General features: G+C 42.9%; 1 protein-coding gene across 1 annotated transcript in view; it reads right to left on the reverse strand.

The window, feature by feature from the left end:
* The window catches only part of MYO5C (myosin VC), a 1763334-nt gene that overhangs the window by 1124886 nt on the left and 623191 nt on the right, over nt 1-15257 (reverse strand). The window contains exon 9 of the mRNA XM_044078824.1: nt 11669-11815. Within this exon, the coding sequence (XP_043934759.1) occupies nt 11669-11815 (147 nt within the window). The remainder of the gene's footprint in view (nt 1-11668; nt 11816-15257) is intronic.

Consider the following 15257-nt stretch of genomic DNA (forward strand, 5'->3'; position numbering starts at 1 on the left):
ATATCTATACACACACACACACATACATACATATATACGTGTATACGTACACACACACACACACACACATATATATATATGTATGCATATATTCATGGGATCCAGACCTTTAGTCAAACGTTTGGAATACTGAACATCTGTAATGTCAGACAGTAGTGTAGCTAAGGCGGGACAAGAGGGGCAACTGCCCCCAGTGCAAAGTGTTGGGGAGGGGGCATGATCAGCAGATCCTGATCTCTCTTTAATGCAATACTGGCTTTTAAAAGCCACTATTGCATTTGCAGTCAAACCTGAGTATTGTAGCTCTCTGTGTGCTATCTAACCTGTAGTGTCTGCTTGCAATATTGTAGCAAACAGTTTGCTAAAGTTTACAGTTTAAAACTAATTTTTAACCAAAACCTGAGTGCTGTAGCACTCTGCGTAGGCAGGGTATAAACTGTGGCAACTGTCTGCAACATCTGTAGCGAGCAGTTCTTTGCAGTTTGAAAGAAGACTTTTTTTTTCAAATAAAATGTGTTGAAGGAGGGTCAAGGACAGGACATAGAAATGGGACCAAATGGTTGGGCAGGAGGGAAAAGGAGTGTTGTGCATCTGGCCACATGGCTGGTATGCCAGCACTACTTAGTTGGAGGTTGCTGCTGTGCAATCCTAGAGTTGGTATACATAAGTAGCAGAGGGTGTGGAGGTACAGCACATCTCCAGTGTGAAAGTGTGAGTGCTTTTTTTTTCGCTATTTAGAGTTTTGATCTTTAAGGATCAATCAATTTAGATTAAATTTCTCACATTTTTGAGTACAGGCAATTCACTCGTATATGTGTATTTTCTAGAAAAGTATAACGAAGTCACAATAAAGATCAGAAATTATACTTAAAAATCATAGGTATAATTCCCAGATTTTATCTCATTAAAACAGAATTTCGTAATTTCACTCTTTTTTTTCTTTTAGAGAAAATCTGTGTACCTAGGAATTGGCAGTTATCACAGTGGGTTAAGTGCACAGCTATGAGCTGGCAATGAGCTGCTTCCTGTAGTACAGGGTGTGAATCCCTCAGCTACCATTCAGTTGCTGTCTGACTCTGTACAAGTCACTTAACCATAAAGTGCTCTTGGGAAACTGAAAAAGTGAGCTAGCCTCCTTTAAGGTCTCCTGGACTGCATGCCTAATATCTATCTATGAGCCTGTGAACCTATAAAGAACACCCGTTATGTTCAAATGTAAAAATCCTAGATGGCTCATAGGTGATTACTGGGCTATTGACCTGAAGGTCTTTATAAGGCATATCCATGTGTGCCCAATATAATACTAGAGAAACCCAATATAAAGGATCTTACCTAAACGTGAAATCTTAGTTAGCAATGACTGCCCATATCTAGGAAGGTCACAGGTGAAATCCCTGGCAGGAATTTATGGTTTCCCATCGAGTCAACCAGGCTGTGCTTTAACAGGGTAATAGAGGGGTTTTGTCTGATGTGAACTGGTAGTCTATTCCAGAGGAGTGGCAACCTCTGAGAGACATATCTGTCTCTCCAGCAACTGCTATTTATGTTGCAGACCAGGTTAAGGTCCCTGGAGCAGATGACCCTTGTCTCATTTGATTTGTGAATGGGCAGCATTTCCATTAGGTTTGGATCTCAGATTGTTCTGTAGGCCAGGCACAAGTCTCCTCTAAGTAGTCTGAACGCTATTGAGTACAGTGACAGAGACTTCACTCGTCAATGTATGATGTGCTGGAAATGAGAAGTTATGTACCTACCATAATGTTCCATGTTAGTTGTCTTCTCTCGCCTTCTTTCTTGCTTGATGGGTTCGGAGCCGATCCTCGGCTCCGACTCGGCACTTTGCTAAGCTCGAGAGTCAATTTTACTAGCTCGAGGCAGCCCCATATCCCATGATGCAAGGCGGTAAGTACCCAGATCTCGTTTGGTACTTATAGGTAATAACACCTAGCACAAAAAACTTCCCAGAAGTAAAGAAAGGCAAAAAACCTAAAGAATGGGCTATAAGGAAGACCAGACAACTAGCTGGTCTTAAGAAGCAATCTTCCATATAGGGAGAAAAAGGTCTGTCCAGGCCAGGGGGCAGGAGGGAGGTGCAGAAAGAAGGCGAGAGAAGACAACTAACATGGAACGTTATGGTAGGTACATAACTTCTCAATGTTAAGTTGTCAATCTCGCCTTCATTCTTGCTTGATGGGACCGTCCTAGCACCTCTATCCTGGGTGGCTCAATGGAACAGACTCTTGAGAACTGTAGAGCCAAAACTGGCTCTATCCCTGGAGGCCAAATCCAATTTGTAATGAGAAACAAAGGTATGAGGAGTGGCCCAAGTGGCTGCTGCACAAATAGTGTCTAATGGAAGTCTAGCCTGAAAAGCTGTGGAAGTGGCTAAGCTTCTGGTTGAATGCGCTTTTGGTTTTGAGCACAGCTGTTTTCCCCTGAGCTGATAGATTTCGGAGATGGTGGAAGAAAGCCATCTAGATAAGGTCACTTTGGAGACAGGAAGGCCTTTCTTATTTTCAGCATAAGAAAGAAAGAGCTGATTGGATTTCCTGAATTGTTTTGTTCTGTCCAAATAATATCTGAGTTGGTGGTGAACATCAAGATAATGTAATTTTTGTTCCGATCTGTTTGAGTAATTAGGGAAAAATACAGGGAGGTCAATAGATTGGTTCAAATTATTTTTCGAGGCCACCTTAGGCAAAAAGGTTGGATTAGTTCTCAAGGATACCCTGTCTTTGTGGAAGACCAAATAAGGGGGACGAACAGAGAGAGCATGAAGTTCTGACACTCTCCTTGCCAAGGTAATAGCAACAAGGAAGAGTGTTTTCCATGAAAGAAACTTCAGGGAACATGAAACAGCTGGCTCAAAGGGTGGAAGAATTAAGGATGTCAGCACTAGATTTAGGTCCCATTGAGGAGGAGGACTCCTGACTGGAGGTTTAAGGAGAAAAATTCCTTTTAGAAAGGCTCTACAAAGCCTGTGGGACATAATGTTGTGATCTGCAAACCCGACATGAAAGTTCGAGATAGCAGCCAACTGAACTTTGACCGTGGAAGATGAAGAGCCAGAGTGAAAGATTTCCGCTAAGAAATCCAAAACTGCATGAACAGGGGCAGTAAAGGGATCTATATTTTTAGCTTTTGCCCAACAAGAGAAGCGTTTCCACTTGCTAGTATAAATCCTTCTAGTAGAGGATTTAAGGGAAGCCACTATGATATCCCTAACAGGATTAGAGTTCATAGGAAGCCTGGCTAAGGAAGGAAGTGGAGCAACCAAGCTGTGAGGTTGAGAGAAGGAATAGACCGATGCAGCTGACCCAATTGGTGAAACAGAAGGTCTGGCACTGGGTCCAGATGCCACGGCTGCACCAATAGGTGACGATGGAGGAACGGAAACCAAATTTGTCGAGGCCAATAGGGAGCAATGAGAATCATTTTGGCTCTCAAAACGGTGGCTTTCTGGAGTACTTGTGGAATCAACGGAAAGGGAGGAAAGGCATAAAGAAGTCCCTGGGGCCAATCCTGGGTTAGAGCATCTCTGGGGGGATGGCCTGGCAGTGGAAAGAGAGAAAAGAAGTCTGGGCATTTGCTGTTTTGGGGAGTAGCAAAAAGATCGCAACATGGGCGTCCCCATTCTAGAAAAATCTCCTCCACTATAGATTGTTTGAGAGACCACTCGTGAGGCATGAGAATAGCTCTGCTCAATCTGTCCGCTAGAATGTTGGTTTTCCCAGGGATATGCATTGCTACCAGAAACCGATGAGAGGAGATCGCCCATTGCCAAAGTCTGAGAGCTTCTCGACACAAGGGGTAGGACTTGGTTCCGCCCTGTTTGTTGATATACCATACTACAGACATGTTGTCTGTGTGAACTGCAATTGTTCCCAAGGGAAGAAAGTCGTTGAAGGCTTGCAACGTTAAAAGCACTGCTCTCATCTCTAGGACATTTATGTGCAGGTGGTATTCGAACGGTTGCCACGTCCCATGAACCATCCTGCCCTGATAATGACCCCCCCCACCCAATCAGGGAGGCGTCCGTAGTGACTGTGGCTACCGGGGCCGGGGATACAAAGGGTCTGCCTTGATGAATCTGGGGAGAAGAAATCCACCAAGATAGATGATTCTTGCAAATTTGTGTCACCAAGATTTGGTGATGCATGGGAAGTTGTTGGTAAGACCACTGGGTGAACAACATCCATTGAAGAAGACGCATGTAGAAGAGGGCCAAGGGAAGAAGGGTAATGGCCGCAGCCATGAGGCCCAACACCTTCAGAACCATTCTGGCTTGCACCTTTTTGCTGGCAAGGATGATCCGCACGTGACTTTGGATATCTGAAATTCTTTGGTCTGTGAGGGTTGCTGACATCCGAACAGTGTTTAGGTCTGCGCCTATGAAAGTAATAGACTGGCAGAGCAATAAGGAGGATTTTTCGTAGTTGATCGAAATTCCTAATTGAGTGCAGAGATTTAGGGTGTAATCCCTGGCTTGGAGAAGTTGATGCCTGGTGGTGGCTGAAAGGAGCCAGTCGTCGAGATACGGAAACACCTGGAATCCTTGACGTCTCAGGTGAGCCGTGACCACTGCCATACATTTGGTGAACACTCTGGGGGCTGTAGTGAGACCAAAGGGCAGGGCTCTGAATTGAAAATGACTGGACCCCAGCTGAAAGCGGAGAAACCTTCTGGAGCGTCTGTGAATTTTTATGTGATAGTATGCATCCTGAAGGTCTACTGAGCACATCCAGTTGTCCTTGTCTAGAAGGGCAAAATTGATTGAAGTGTGACCATTCGAAATCTTGTCTTTCTCACAGACTTGTTGAGTCTGCTGAGATCCAGTATTGGTCTCCAGTCTCCCGTCTTTTTGGGAACCAAAAGAATCTTGAAGTAGATTCTGGGCTCTGAATGGTCTGTTGTAACTGGCTGAATGGCCCTTTTTAGTAGAAGCTTTGATACTTCTAACTTTGCAATTTCCCTTAGACCGGGTGGCACATCTGGAAGGGAATTTTTGTGAGTGAAAGGACTTTCCTCAAAAGGAATCTTGTAACCCTCGGATATGATCGACTGTACCCATCTGTCTTGAGAGAGGGAACGCCAGGCTTCTGGGTACAGCGATATTCTTCCCCCGACTGCCTCCAAGGATGGACAGCTGGGCAACATCTCAGGGATGCTGTAAGGGCTTGTCAGAGAGAGGCTCTCTGCTTCCCTGGTTTTGTGGACCCCCTCTGCCTCTAGAGTGGTCTGTTATTATTACCCCCTCTGCCTCTAGGGGTAAACTGACCACGTGCGTCTGGCGTGACTCCCTGGGATTTACGGAACCACATTTTTCCATCCTTCTGACCTTTGGGGTAAGGTCTAGAGGGGGTAGAAAAACGGACCCCTACGGCAGAAAGAGTCCTGCTCACACCTGGTCAATGTATCCTTCACTTGAGGGCCAAACAATGCTGACCCATCAAAGGGAGAATTCGTGAAGGACGCCTTAAAGGGATCTGCAAAATTACAGAGCCGCATCCAGGATTGACGTCTAAGAGCCACTCCTGTACCCACGGCTCTACTCGCTCCATCTGCTGCATACGAGATCAGTCGCATGGAGGAGTTAGCTATAGAATTAAGGATTCCTAGCTGAGAAACAATCTTTTCTTGAGCCCCTGCAGCCGTAGGATCCTGTACTACTTCACCTAGTTCTTTAAGGATGTCCCTTTGGAGTCTGGTGAAGTGACATAAATAGTTCAGCGAACGCATGGCAAAGGTCGCTGAGGAGAACATCCGCTTACCATACCTATCCATGGTCCTAGAATCCTTATTAGGAGGATGGACAGGTACGGAACGACCTGCAAGTTCCTTCTTAGTGGCGGCCGCCACCACCATGGCATCAACAGGGACACCTTTTGTAAGGAATTGCTTTTCAGAAGGGGCTGTAATAAATTTAGGCGGCCTCCTAGGAACTGGCTCTACAGAATCAGGAGCAGCCCAAGTCTTTCGAGCAATAACCTCCATAAGGGGTCGAAGGTGGAGACACCCAGGAGGTGGAGGGTCGAGATCCAAACGCCTCTAGGTATACCGACTCATCCTCGGAGGGATTTATGGAGGGCCAGTTTCCCTCTGTTTTAGGAGTTCTAGGATGTCTGAAAAGGAGACATCCTCAGAGGGGGATCTTGGGGATCCCTCCGACTCATCTAAGTCGGTATCTGAAGTGGTAGACTCAGGAGTCCAGGTGTTTCCTCTTACAAATCCTCTTGCGAGGAGGATCTCCTGACTGGTCAGGAGAATCCTCAGAAGAGGGTTCTTCCCAGTGGGAAACCTGAGGCGGTGGAGCTCTAGGTCCGGGAGCAAGAGAGATGGAAGAGATATCGACAGGCACTGTAGAGGGAGGAGCTAAGGGAATAGACTGCTGACTGAGCCCAGTGGCCAGCACACTCTTCATCACCTTGAAGGCCCCTCCCAGGAGATCCGAGAGAACCCGTTCGAAGAAACTGGGACTCCGGGCCCACCGAAAGGGAAGGCTCCAAGGCAGATGTCAGAGCCGAGCTAACCAAGGCCGAAGCTCCAAGGGGAAGAGCGGGGTCGGACAAGGGTCCAATGCCACTCACCCCCTCGGAGGAGACCAGGGAAGCCCGACCACGAATCCCTCCAAGGAAGGTCTCGAGGAGGAGATAAGAGTAGATGCTGAAGGTGCAGAAGGAGGGGTATCTGCCCCTCAGCCATAGCCGTAACTATTCCCGTAGACTCCAGCTCCAAACTCTGTTGTAGAGTCGAAGGAGGAACTTGAAGGGGGTGTGGACTAATAGTCGTCTGTTGAGACGGACTATGAAGCCTCTGGGCCAGTGCCTGTGATTTTAATAATCTGCTTACCACCCTCTCTAAATCATGGTCAGATAACCTGGATGACCTAGATGATCGGTTCCGATGGCTCCGTTCCGAAAGAAGAGGTGAGGCCGGAGCCGACAGAATCGGTTCCAAAGAGGGGGACCTGGACCTCTTCCTCGAAGGAACCATCGGAGCCGACAAACCCACTGAACCAGTCGGAGCCGATAACTTTTTGGCTCCGAGAGAAGATCTAGATGCATCGGCTCCAGCCGGAGCCGATGCAGGCATCAAAATAGCGGTGTCGGTGCCGGTTGGCACCGACACCGAAGCCTGGGCCACATGGTGGTCAGAGCCAGTACTCGGAACCGACACCAAGGTGACCATAGAAGTATCGGCACCGATAGCCATCGGTGCCGAAGATTCAGCCAAGGTCAGATCGGCTCCAGCCGGAGCCGATCTCGACTCCAACAAAGTCGGAGCCAAGGCCGAAGGCTTTGGTACAGAAGCCTGGGCCTTAGACTTGGAAGGCTTTCCTGGAGCCGATTTGGCCGGGGAGCCCTCCAGTTTAAGGAGTCCCCTTAAAATGAGTTTGTTTCTCCTTTCCTGCAGGACTCTCTGGCTAAAAGAATGACATTTTGCACAGGAGTCCTGCAGGTGGAGAGGTCCCAGGCAGTATAAACAAGAAGTGTGACCGTCTGTCAGAGACATCTTCTGACAGCACGAGTCACACTTCTTAAAGCCTGAGACCCTCTGCTCTTTGGACATAGTGGATACAAAAAACAGTACACACACAGTCCAAAACAAACAATTAAAAGTAAAGTATAAGCAATAAAAACCTCGCACACACACACACACACACACACACACACACACACACACACACACACACACACACACCCTGACAGGGGGGGATGGGAGGGAAGGAAGGCCTGACTAAAAAAAATTAAGGAGGAAGGATAAATTTAGTCAAAAAGGGGCTTACAATTAACTAAAAATGAAAGATTTCTAAGAAAAATTAGTTTTAAAGTGAAAAGGGGGCTAATAGCAGTTTAAATTTAAACACTTACCAGGAGCTGGTAAAAGGAGGACCTCATCAGCGAAGCGGCAAACGAGATCTGGGTACTTACCGCCTTGCATCATGGGATATGGGGCTGCCTCGAGCTGGTAAAAGTGACTCTCGAGCTTAGCAAAGTGCCGAGTTGGAGCCGAGGATCGGCTCCGAACCCATCAAGCAAGAATGAAGGCGAGATTGACAACTTAACATCCCTGAATTTTTTTGGTTAGGAATCTCTGAGGTCTCTCAAGTTGCTGGAAGTGCTTGGTAAGGTACATACCAAAGGGAGCACTGTACTCAATTACTGGTCTGATGCGGGTTGAGTACAGGGGTGTTATGACTTCTTTCACTCTTGAGGCAATGCCTCTGCTAATGAGGTGTGCAACATAGAATGCCTTCCTTACCACAACAGACACATGGTGGTCAAAGTTTAAGCTACAGTCAACTTGAATTCCCAAGTCTCTCACCACTGAGTTCTTACTTATGGTATTATTATTTACATATGATATGATACAAGGGATATCATTTTTACCTTAGGGGATGATAATGCATTTTTTTTTGCAATGAGTTTGAGTCCATGGCTTCGGCACCAGTCATTGGTTTGTCAAAGTCCCTCTTGAAGTATACTGACATTGTTTGGGAATTAAATGACTGCACCTAATTTGCAATCATCAGCAACCTTAGTCAGCTACATCCCCTCTGTTTTGGCCTGAACTTCTGAAAATTATATTCCAAACAATAAGGGGCCCAGCACTGACCCCTGTGGAACCCCATTAGTGACAGTTGTGCTGGTTGACGTAAAGTCCCCAACTGTGACTAAGTGTGATCTGTCAGTGAGCTAGGTAGCAATCCACCTGACATAAGGGCTGACATTCAACTGGAAGAGTTTACCAATTATGCCCAAATGTGGGACTGTGTTGGTAGGCTGTATGCACAAATCTTCCTTCATCTATGGCTCTGGTGATGTTTTTGAAAAAGTCCACCAGGTTGAAAAGGCATGATCTGCCTCTGACAAAACCAAACTGTCGGACCAAGGGTTTGGAGATCACCTATATCCTTATTTATAAGGCCCATGATGACTTCTTCCATGACCTTACAGAAAAGGCTGGTTAAGCTTATGGATCTGTAGTTGCCAGGGTTTGTTGCTGTACCCCCTTTATGAAGAGGGATGATGGTTGCTGTTTTCCATTCAGCAGGGACAAAAGCAGTACTCAGGCTGTGGTTGAAGAGAGTACCTAATGGGGTTGCTAACTCATGTTTTAGACCATTTAATACATGATGCCATTCGGTCTCATACAGGTTGTGTATTTGGCAATATTTTTTAGCCTGATTTCAACTAAGAGGGGTTCACGTGTTATAGCTACTTCAAATGTGACTGATTTGTGATCAGATTTAACCAGTGAGGGTCCTTGTGGTGGTGCAATGGTCACCCATGTTGGTGAGGATCAGGTCAAGAATATTTGAGTCCCTTGTGGGGTTGCATACTATTTGTTCCAGGGCATTAATGTTAAAGTCCAGGAACCTTTGTGTGAACATGTTGGTACTCGCATAAGTTTCACAGTCAATGGAGGGATAGTTAAAAATCGCCCAAGACTAGAGTGTTTGGCTGTAATTTGATTGACTCAAGCAGGTCCAAATAAACAGCATGGGTATTCTGGTTCACTGAAGGGGGCCTATAGCAAATAATAACTTGAAGGAGGGGGGGGGTTCTTACCCAGAGTTAGCTGTACTTGGAGCAACTCCATGGAGTTTTCCTGTCTAACCAGTCTAGAGTTGTACAACTTTAATGAAGATAAATAATCTTCCTCCTTTGGTTCTCACACTTTCCTTTTGCGGTCTGAAAGTGTGGAAGTTATTGTAGCCTTGCAAGGCTGGGGTACATTCTGCAGCCCTGAACCAAGTTTCTGTGACTGCACAGACATCAACATCCTCCAGGGAGAGGAGTGCTTCCAAAGAGTGCAGTTTCTGATTTAAACTCCTAGCATTTAGCAGCATAACGTTTAATTTATTTGTGAGTGATATTTTCACATCAGAAATTTTGTACTTGAGACCTTGCCTAAAAAAGGCACTATGGGGGAGGCAAGTGCCTTAGCCAATAACTTAAAGCCTAGAGATAATAAGGGAAGACCATCTCTGGCAAAGCAGTGAAGTCCATCGACTACGTCATCCCAGGCTGTCAAGAACTAGATCCCTTTAGAATGACATCAGACACTAATCCAATTGTTGAAGTCAATAATTTTTTCTTTATATTGTGGTTTTCTCTTAGGTCAGGGTAAAATGCTACTCAAGGCTAGGGACATACCTGCCTGGGACACACATTCATAGAGCTCAATCATGTCTCTAGTGATATAGTCCAGTGAGGTACATCTCAAGTTGTTCACACCAACATAAACTACGACAGAGTCATAACGGTACTTGTTGTTGAGAGACTTGCATGCATGTGTGATCTTGATGGATCCTGGCACCCGACAGAGAGTTAACTATAACTTTCTCCTTCTCCAGCCTGGTGAGTGGGACAACTGTGTGTCTCACAATGGAGTCACCTATGACTAAAAAATGTTTTTAGATGTCCTTTGCCTTAGAGGCTTATATGATGAGACACTGGTACTTGTGTTTTTATGTGTATTGAGTGCTGTAGGTGCTTATTAGGTGTAGCATGTTTGTGGCTGGAAGGTTTCTGGTGATTAGGTAGGTTTCTGGTGAGTACCTCCACATATGATGGTTTATGTGTTGAGTGCATGGTTTGTATAGGAGGTGTAGTATGTGAGCTGACAACCTGTTCAGTGTTACTGTTCTGTGCGCAACAGAGCAAGTATTCCAGATTCTTACTTAGTGTACATGCATGTCTCACAAATTGTACTTGGGTGATTTAGGAGTAGACGGCTGTCAGTGTACACGAGGCAGTTGCTACACTCAGGATACCGATGTCAATCAGGCTGGTAGGAGAAATGGAGGGAACTGACCATCCATAATGCTAGGTTAAATCCTGTTTTTACAGTGGGGTACAACTGGGTGCTCTAAACAGGGTCTATAGTAATGGGTGCTCTATAAAGTGTTTACACTAGTGGGGGTTCTCTAAATGGTATGAGACTATTGTAGATTTGGTGGTTTTTGGACTGTTTAAGGGAAAAAGCACAGCTGAGGTGCTCTCTGAGCAGCTAAGTGCAATTTAAGGACTTCTTGGACAAATCACAGGCAGCTTCTAAGGGAAAATTATCTACTAAAGTTTTTCCATCTGCAACCGCCAATGGTTATCCCCATTGTGCGGTAGTGCGGGACAGTGCATGGAGGTGCACTACACGTAAACAGATGAATACAGTACAGCAGTGGCTGATCGCCTAACTCTGTGGAGCTATGTTAAAACAAGCGCAAACCCATGCAAACTTGGGGCTTATGTAGCAACAGTGAGCAAACTGAATTAAACAATTTAACCAATAAAAAAGATCAAAACTGAGCCCTGTACCAGCAACATTCAATCAGATGAGTCCTAACTGCCCTCTCCTGTCATAAGGGTGCAGGAGGGACCGATCTAACAAAAGATAGTCTGGTTTTGTGCTCAGTTTAACAAACAGAACCAAATTCAGAAAGTCTAAATCTAGTCTATGCTACAGCAGACAAAAAGTGCAACAAATCAGCAAGAACAGCTTTAAAAAATCAACAATATAGCAAAAATTCAGTTTAAAAGTGCAAAGTACAGTATAAAATTGTACTAACGGTTAGCAAAATGCAACAGATTCCTCTATGCACAATTCCAGAAACACTACATCCGAAAACAGGACTACTGATTTTACGCTTTTCATAATCACTCACCTGGTCTTCCAGTTTCTTCTGAAGCTGCTGCACTCTGTAAGATAACTGGATATTTAGGACTACCCTCCGAATACTCTGAAATCTACGCCTCGCCAACCAGGCACGTGCATGCTTCTGCAGAATAGTGGCTTTATGTTCTTGTAGCATCTATCAAAGAAAATTCAAAAAGAGGTTAACATATTACGATAAAATACTTGTGACATTTTAAAAGGTCAAATAATTTCAAGAAAAAAATACTTAAGAGTACCATCTGAAACCCCTGTTAGCAGAAAGCTTGTGATATACTTTATTTTCAATAGAAAGAACTGCTTGCATAATGGGAAAATCCTTTAAAGACAAACTTAATCACACTATTACCATTTTCTGTCACAAACCAGATTAGGTATACAAATAAACAAAAAGGTGGTAATGCTACAGATGTACCAACTATTTTACTACACATAACTTTCCAAAAGAAAACATCTAATAACTAATGAGAAAAAAATTCTCGACTGCTGTGATGGTGAAAAAAAAAAACAGTCTGTTGTGCATGTGCCCACACTATTATACTTGCCCACTTGATTATATAAATAATACAAGTACAGATTTCATACATTACATAGATAATACAAGGAACAAAAATATGGGTTAGCATACCAATTTGCTTACAGCTCTTATGCTACAATGATGTAAACATCCTAGCAATGGACGTTGATGGAATTATTTGCATACTGTTGCTACCTGTACTTGTTTACAGTCAAAATATACAGCTAAGCAAAGATATGCATGTGCTTTACCATACTGCAAAAATACTATACATTGACATTTGTTAGTGATTATTAATGTTAATGTTTTTTTCTTTACAGTTTTTAATATATGATTTGACTTGGATTTTACTGTAATAATATTTTTTACTTTTTTTATTGATTGTTTATAGTCCACAATTAATAATAATTACTACTTTTTAATTTTGCAGATGAACAGCTCATCTCAGCAATTATCACAGTTCTCAAGTTGGCTTTATTTGCAGATGACATTATTTTGTACCTGACAAAAACAAAAAAGAACATTTCAGTGTTGTGAAATATTCTGAGACAGTTTCAAGTCTGCTTGGGGATACAACATTAATGAAGATAAAACAAAGACAATAGCTGTGAACTATGTACCCACACACAAATTAGTTCAGAAATACCCATATCTATGTGGACATGATAAAATGAAGTACTTAGGAGCATGGGTTAAATAGGATTTGGCTATGTCCACTAAGAATGTGTGAGAAGACTAAACAAAAGATAATACAAAAACTGGAAGCTCTTGCCTATGGATATGGATAGCAAGATGCAAGCAGTAAAATGTTTTTAGTCCCTTCAGTTTTACACACAGGTCAGGCATATGGTCAGGCATATTTTTATCAACCAGAGGAGAAGTTGTGCATAGTAACTAATAAAGGGTTGAAGGATTTTACCCAGGAGGGGAAGTATTAAGAGTCAAGTGGGATAAGTTGATCCTTCCAAAAGAAGAAAGGGGTTTAGGATTACCTGATTTGAAGGGATATTTTAGAGCTACACAGGTAAGGCTCTTATACATAACACAAGCAGAAAGCTACAATTCAAACTGGAGAGGGATGATGATGATAATGATGACGAAGAAGGGGTAAAATTTAAGAATGTAGAGGATGGTTTGAGTTTAAGGTAATTTTATTTAAAATGGGAGCATATGTGGTTGCTAGACTGGGATAAAATTAGATGATGGGGAATTGTTGTTTAGAGATGCTTTAGTATGAACTAAGATGAACTGTATTGCAGTTACAAATGTTGAGTTAAAGGGAAAGGGGTTAGGGTTGAATTTTTGGCAGGGATGCAACATTTCTTTAATGGCTGTCCAGAATTTTTTTAGAGTTCTGCTTACTATTATTCTGACAATTATTACAGTATAGTTTTGTCATCATTTATGTCTTTTTTAGTACACTGTGAAGCATTCTGAAGTTTTCCGGATATTGTGTTGTACATTTTTGCCATTCTTTCCATGCTTTTTCTTTATCCTGCATTAGCGATCTACTCTTTTTACATAGCCTAATTACATTATTTGTTTTTAGTCTCTTCTTATATGAGGTTCAAGGCTATTCAGGATATTCAGGAAAGTTGTAAGGAATTCATTTACAGCATTATCTAGAGGGGAGATTGTTTGGAAATTGCAGTTAATAAATGACAGTGTAGTAATGAGCATTTCTGGGTTAAATTTGGAAAAGTTGTGTGTTGTTGCACAAATATGGTGTTTAAGTGGATGTGTGAGATGTCTGGTTGTATAGTTTAGAAGATGATGGCTGAGATAGTCTGACATTGTACCTGTGGTGATGTATTTGCTAGGGTCAGATACTAGGATCCAGTCTAATAGGGAATTTAATGTCTTGCTATAATGTTTGGGGTTATTAATTACTTATGCAAAACCAAATAAGTTCATGCTAGATGTAGGGTAGTTACAGTTTATGTCAAACCAACTGACATTCACATCACCTAGTAGTATTTTTTATGGAACTGCTATGGATATCCAAATTAGGATACCTTCCAATATAGCTGTATGGTCACCAGGAGGGATGTAAAAGACAGTTAATACATACTCGTTTATAATTTTTTATTTTCTGGAAAGTAATAAGGAGCTCTACTGAACTGAATTTTGGCATTGGTTTGTTGTAAGGGGAAATGTGATAGTTGTTGGAAAATACTAAAGCAATAGTTGGGAGGTGTAATTTTTGAGTTGTTTATGCTGGGTTTAAGCCAGTTTTGGTTACAGTGAGAACATCAGGCTTAGGTTGGGTAACCAATGCATGTAGCTCAGCACTGTTATGCTTCTAACATTTAATGCAACCAAAAGTTAGATAACTGGCCTTGGGGGCTGACCATTGTGGAGTTGCAGTAGTGTGTGGAAGATAATTGTCTTGATATTCATTGTGATAGGTGGGTCCACAATTAAGGTGAAAATGTCCTGCTAGAAGGATTTTAGTACATTAGGGAATCACTGATGCTTGTTTTATGAATAGTATTTTTTCACTTAATTTTGTTTTAGTTTGAGTTGAAATGGAGTTAATTTTTGGAGTAAGTTTGGAGTAAAGGAGTCAATCAGAGGAGGTCAGAAAAGATTGAGAACAAAGATTAGATAAGCAATTCAGAAAGACACAATAGGGGGACATGTGTATAGCTCCCAAATATGTAACAAAATCTAGAAGACTTAGGATTTTTGCCTGGAAGTGTTCACACACTTTTATACTCCAAGCAGACTCCAAAGAATTTTTCCTTAGGTAGATGGCAAATGCTGGAAGTGCAATGCAGAAAAAGATCCAAGTAGAAGCATATGTTCTTTGAGTGCAATGTGTTGGCATACTTTAAAAATTCCCTACAGAGTACTCTGTCAGGAATACTGGGCGAGCAAATGAGTGTAACTAAGGAAATTATTTTTTTGAGCTGGTATACAAGATCTACCCGACTTGTCTAAACACAGTAAGGGCATGTAAGTTTAATCATGGTGGCTACCAAAAAAGCAATTACTAGAAAACTGAAATCCAAGTCTAAATCAACTATATGTGAAGTAGTGAATATTGCAACATAGACAAAAG

This window comes from Protopterus annectens, chromosome 7.part1 (genome assembly GCF_019279795.1).
Source record: "Protopterus annectens isolate FY-2018-M chromosome 7.part1, PAN1.0, whole genome shotgun sequence".
In the NCBI taxonomy this organism is placed as follows: domain Eukaryota; kingdom Metazoa; phylum Chordata; order Ceratodontiformes; family Protopteridae; genus Protopterus; species Protopterus annectens.